At 44.7% G+C, this 5,811-nt stretch overlaps 1 protein-coding gene across 1 annotated transcript in view; it reads left to right on the top strand.

Annotated features, from left to right (window-relative positions):
* Positions 1-2,022: 2,022 nt before the first annotated feature.
* Positions 2,023-5,811, top strand: part of Dnajc8 (DnaJ heat shock protein family (Hsp40) member C8) — a 19,312-nt gene continuing 15,523 nt past the window's right edge. Inside the window, exons 1-2 of the mRNA XM_005353123.2 lie at positions 2,023-2,140; positions 4,321-4,422. Coding sequence (XP_005353180.1) covers positions 2,063-2,140; positions 4,321-4,422 — 180 coding nt within the window. The 5' untranslated portion in view covers positions 2,023-2,062. The remainder of the gene's footprint in view (positions 2,141-4,320; positions 4,423-5,811) is intronic.

Genomic DNA, 5,811 nt, shown 5'->3' with positions numbered 1-5,811 from the left:
AAAAAAAAAGAAATCGTGTTCGTCCCTTAGGAGGTTTTGTTGGTTTTTTGGCTTATATTGCCATTTCAGTCTCTTCTCTCACCTTAAATATCACTTTCCCAGAAAAACCTTTTTTGGCCTTAGTCATCCTGTCATTAGCAATTTTTAAAACCCTACTTCCCAGTTCTTTTTTCACAGTTTGCTTTGTGAAGCCACCGGAGCCTTAGTAGGTAACGAATTAGAATTTGTGAACTGTATTAATATGTCATTGTACGGACCAGGTAATAGCTTTTGGTGCAATGAGATGGAAAGGAACATGGAGGTACAAACCTATAATTTCAGCCCTTCTGGGGCACACTTAGGAAGGGAACACATCCAGCCTGTTCTACATACAGAATTCTGGGCCAGCCAGGGCTTCATAGCAAGACCCTGTTTTTAAAAAACAAACAAAACACACAGACACACGGCTAGTGTTTGCTGCATGTCGCCTGTGTCCTATTCCTGGGCCTCAGTGGTGGAAGGAGATAACTGATTCCTGAAAGTTGTCCTTTGACCTTCATGTGTGCACTATGGCACTGTGGCCCCATAAATAAAAAGTGTAATTTTAAAAATCAAGTAAGAAACTCTAAACACAAATACTTGTATATGCATGCTCATAATATCTTCCTTCCCTTTTTCTCTTTGCCCTATCTCCCTGGATGAAATCTATTGTAGCTCAGGACAGCCTAAAACTCCCTACGAAGAGAGCTGGGATTCCTGATCTTCTTGCCTCCTCCTCCCAAGTGCTGGGGTTACAGGCATGCTCTTCATAACACTATTTCCCAGTAGTCCAAAAGTGAGACACCCCAAATGTTAAACTGCTGAAGGAATAAACAAATTGTAGCATAAACATACTTTTGTGGAATTTGATGCAGTCATAAAATGGAGTATATTCTTATATAGGCTCCTTTTGGATGGACTATAACATGTGCTACGTGAAAAAACTAAATATAAAAGGTATCGTATTTCCCTCCATGGGAAATGTCCAGAATAGGACAAATAGCCGGAGATAACAGATTCCTTTTTGACAGAGACTGGGGGAGAAGGAAACTGCTTAGTGAGTACCAAGTGTGGATTTTAAAAGAATAATTTTATCTATCTATCTATCTATCTTCTATCTATCTATGTGTTTTTGAGACAGTTTTTTTTAAATATTTATTTACTGATTTGTTATGTATACAATAGTCCATCTGTGTATATGCCTACAGGCCAGAAGAGGGCACCAGACCCCATTACAGATGGTTGTGAGCCACCATGTGGTTGCGAACTCAGGACCTTTGGAAGAGCAGGCAATGCTCTTAACCACTGAGCCATATCTCCAGCCCCTTGAGACAGTTTCTCTATGTAGGAACTCACTCTGAAGACCAGGTTGGCCTCAAGAGACTCACCTGCCTCTGCCTCCTTAGTGCTGGAATTAAAGGCATCTGCCACCACTACCCAGCAAGAGTAATTTTTTGTTTTTACTAAAAATTTTATGTGGCCAGTCATGGTGGCATATGCCTATTAGCACTAGGGAGGCCGAGGCAGCTAGATCTCTATGAGTTCGAGGCCAAACTGATCTACAGTTTGTTCCAGGAGCCCGGGCTATGTAGAGACCATTTTACAAAAAGCAGAAACAACCACAAAAGTGTGTGTGGTGTGTTTGCATGGGCTGGCTGTAGCATACGTGTGAAGTCAGGCGGCAACTTTTGGGCGTGGTTTATTTTTCTTCCACTCTGTGGGTCCCGGGGTCGGCAGGCTTGGCGACAGGAGCATTGACCAGCTGAGCCATAACTTTAATTCCAGCACTCAGGAGGCAGCGGCAGACGGATCTCTGAGTTCGAGGGCAGTCTGGTCTACAGAGCGAGTTCCAGGAGAGCCAAGGCGATGCAGGGAAACACTGTTTCAAAAAATAAAAAAATTAATAAAAACAAAATAAAATCAGGTAGGGTCTCAGGGCCCTTTAAGAGCAGCTTGGCGCCCGGGCGGTCTGGGAAGGCGGGCTTGGAACGGTCACGTGAGGCTGCGCCTGCGCAGAACGGTCACGTGCCGGCAGGCTGGGAAAATGGCGGCTTCGGGAGAGAGCGGGGCTTCGGGCGGCGGAGGCAGCACAGAGGAGGCATTTATGACCTTCTACAGTGAGGTGAGCTCCGAGTAAGGTTGGTGGCCTCACGGAGAGCGCGCTCCGGCTCCGTCCGCAGCGGCCCGGGGCAGCGGTACGCCTCCTGGGACGGTTGGCCCGCGCCGTCCGGCCTGGGGACTACGGACCGGCCGCAGGGTACGTGCGCTCCCGCTACTGTGGCTGCTGAGGTCCCCGGAGCGCGGCGGGGCGGCCGGGCCTGTGGACCCAGACCCGGAGAGAGACCGGCGAGTTGCTTGCATTGCTGCAGCCGGCAGGCCGTGGAGTCTACGACCTGCGGAGGTTGGCACCTTCCTGGCGGAGACGGAGTTGCGGCGCACATGCTTTTATTTGTAAACAGGAGTGAGGCCTTTCCCATTCCTCTGCCGTGAGTGTGAGTGGCAGTTTCTGCGGTTTACCAGTGCTGAGCACTGTTCATCGTGACACGAATGCGTTATATGACAGCCCCCCCAATCTTTAGCATGGCGAACCTTAAGAAGGTGCATATGTACTTGCTTCTGCGACTTTCTTCAGGAAACAGCTTGGTTATCAGGACAGGTGTGGACTGGGTCTGAGCCTTGTTTCCGATTGCATCGCTAGCGCCAAGTGCATGGCAGATGTTTAGCATATAGTCAGTGAATAAATGAATGGATAAACCGAATAAAAGCACGCCGTTTGGCGTCAGAGGCCCTCATAGTGACGTCTTGCAAGGTAGTCTAACTGCTGTTGCAGTCTTTCAAGACACCAATTGCCATGTGCATAACAAGAGGGAGTTAATATTACACGAGTTTTCACGACGATTGAAGAAAGCAGCTTGCAAATTGAGCCTGTCCTGGAACTCACTTGGTAGACCAGGCTGGCCTCGAACTCAAAGATCTACCTGTGACTGCCTCCCGAGTGTTGAAATTAAAGGCGTGGGCCACCACCACCCAGCTGAGGCAGTTGTCTTTTAAGTCATTGTTTCCTATTAACTCGTTGGACCCTTCCTGCTTTAGCCTCCGAAGTGCTGGGATTAGAGCCATTATCTCCTGCGTTTATAATAGTACTTGTTATGTAGTACTCACCCCCCATAGCGTTGGCTTTTTTTTTCTCTCTCACTGAGGGATTTCAGTCCATCTTGGTGGAGAACGTGGGCAGGGCAGGGCACATCTTTTAGGCTGGAAGCAGAGAAAGATTGCCTGTACTTTGCAATAGTATTAATAGTTAATGTTGGAAATCACACCTTTTTTTTTTCTTTTTCTTTTTTTTTTTGGCTCCCCGTCGGGGAAATGAATGGAAATCACACCTTTTGTAGCCCTTTCTTTCTATTTGTAAGACAAGTGCTCAGTGAAGTCTAGACTGCCTCACTCACTTTGCAGTGCTGGCTGCCTGGAACTAGTGGTGATCCTCCTGCTTCAGCTTCCCAAACACGAGCATTACAGGAATGAGCCCACCACACCCAGCTTTATTCTTTTGTCAAGAATCAAACCCGGGGTTTTTGTTTTTGAGACAGGGTTTCTCTGTGTAGCTTTGGAGCCTGTCCTCCAACTCCTCTGTAGACCAGGCTGGCCTCAAACTTCCCAGAGATCCACCTGCCTCTGCCTCCTGAGTGGGATTAAAGGTGTGCACCACCACCTGGCATGGCTGTGTTTATTATCTGGAATCTTGATGTCTGGTTGGGAGTAAAGCTGTTAGGGTAAATTTCTCACAAGTTAGGTAATTGGCAACCGTGGTTTCTGTAAACCTTATTTTTCCTATGTGTAAAATGGGGGTAATGATAATACTGCCAAATAGAATTGTTAACAAAAATAATACATGTAAATTTAAAAAATCATGTGTAGGGTATATATGTGTGCATGTATGCACATAACGGGCACAGATGTGTGGCAGTCAGAGGTCAGTGTCATGTATCTTTCACCGTCCATGTTGTGTTTTTGAGACAATGTCTGTTAATGAATTTGGAACTCACCAGTTGGGTAGTCTGGCTTTCCAGTGAGCGCTGAGGTTACAGGTGCGTGTGCCTATGCTCAGCTTTTACGCGGATGTTGGAGATGTGAACTGCTATTGTAAAATTAATTGGGCTGCTGTGATCGTTCTTGTGTGTAGTAAAGTGTCTTATACATGGTCGATACAAATAGTTATTGGCTCTGCATATCAGTATTATGTTAAAGTATCCATCAGCTTATTATTTTTACTAATGGAATTATTGATCCTTTTACTTTCAGGTGAAACAAATAGAGAAGAGAGATTCAGTTCTTACGTCCAAAAATCAGATTGAAAGATTGACTCGTCCTGGTTCTTCTTACTTTAATCTGAATCCATTTGAGGTGAGTGGATGGTCTATGTAGCATTTAGTGGAGAACTTTTCATGTGTGTAGAGTTATGTGTGTGTTTATTATGTTGTCATTGCAGCATCTGTGGAGAGCTTTTAATGTATGCAGAATTACGTGTGTGTATGTGTATTATGTTGTCGCTGTAGCACCTAGTGGAGAACTTTTCATGTATGCAGTGTTGTGTGTGTGTGTGTTGTCACTGCAGCATCTGTGGAGAGGTTTTTATGTATGCAGACACAACATGTGTTTATTATGTTGTTGCTATAGCATCTGTGGTTGATAGCTTTCCATATATACAGACTTATGTATGTACATATATATATATATTTTTGTTTTGAGACAGTCTTATGTACTCAATGTTGGTTTTGAACTCCAGATCCTCCTGTGTCAACCTCCCAAATGCAGAGATTGTAGAAATGAACCACCACATCTAGCTGTTTATTTTTGAAACAGGATCTTACTGTAGCCCACTATGGCTTGGAGATCACTTTATATCCCAGGTTGGCCTTAGACTCTTTGTGGTTCTTCTGCCTCAGCAACTAAGTGCTAGGATTATAAGTATAAGCCATCATACCTGGTTTGGAAGCAGATTTATGTTACAGCATACACCCAAGTTACATTGTTGGGAATGAAAAAGGTGGTGAAGTGGTGAAATTTGTATGGTGGGTAGGTTGTCTATGAAGTTACTTGATTTTATTGTGAGTAGAGTTAGCAAGATAGCTTGTTAAAGAGAACGAGATAGACTTTGTCCTGGCAAATGTTCTCCAATATTCTAATATACAAGGATTTATTTTGAATATAGAGACATAGCTGGGCTCGCTAAATTTAGGATCCATGATTTAAAAAACATGTAATGCCAGGGAGCCTGTTCTCTTTGCACTTGGTAGACAGAGGCAGGAATAGCCCTACAGATTTGAGGCCAGCCTAGTCCATAGAGCAATGTTTGGGCCCACCAGGGCATCAGTGAGATCCTGTTTCAAAACAACAACAACAACAACAAAACAAACAAAAACTTTGTTAAAACTTTCTTGTTACATGAAGATAAAAGATACCAAATATTGAGTAAGAACAGAATGAAGATCCTGAGATTTTAGGTAAGCGAATGCATTTTCTGTTTTTGAACATATTTCCAGTGTGGCTCAGAGTGGCTCAGCCCAACCATCCACCTACCTCACCTTCCCGAGTGCTGGGAGCCTAGTGTGCACCACCCATTATGCCAGGCTCTGAACATTTCCTATTGTCATGAATCACTGTTCTTTCGTGTGTGATTAAAAAGTCAGGTCATGGGGGTTGGAGAGATGGCTCAGCGGTTAAGAGCATTGCCTGCTCTTCCAAAGGTCCTGAGTTCAATTCCCAGCAACCACATGGTGGCTCACAACCATC

The sequence above is a fragment of the Microtus ochrogaster genome, chromosome 10 (assembly GCF_000317375.1).
Source record: "Microtus ochrogaster isolate Prairie Vole_2 chromosome 10, MicOch1.0, whole genome shotgun sequence".
In the NCBI taxonomy this organism is placed as follows: Eukaryota; Metazoa; Chordata; class Mammalia; order Rodentia; family Cricetidae; genus Microtus; species Microtus ochrogaster.
Note: the sequence above shows the minus strand (reverse complement) of the source record. Positions and strands in the feature narration are given on the sequence as shown.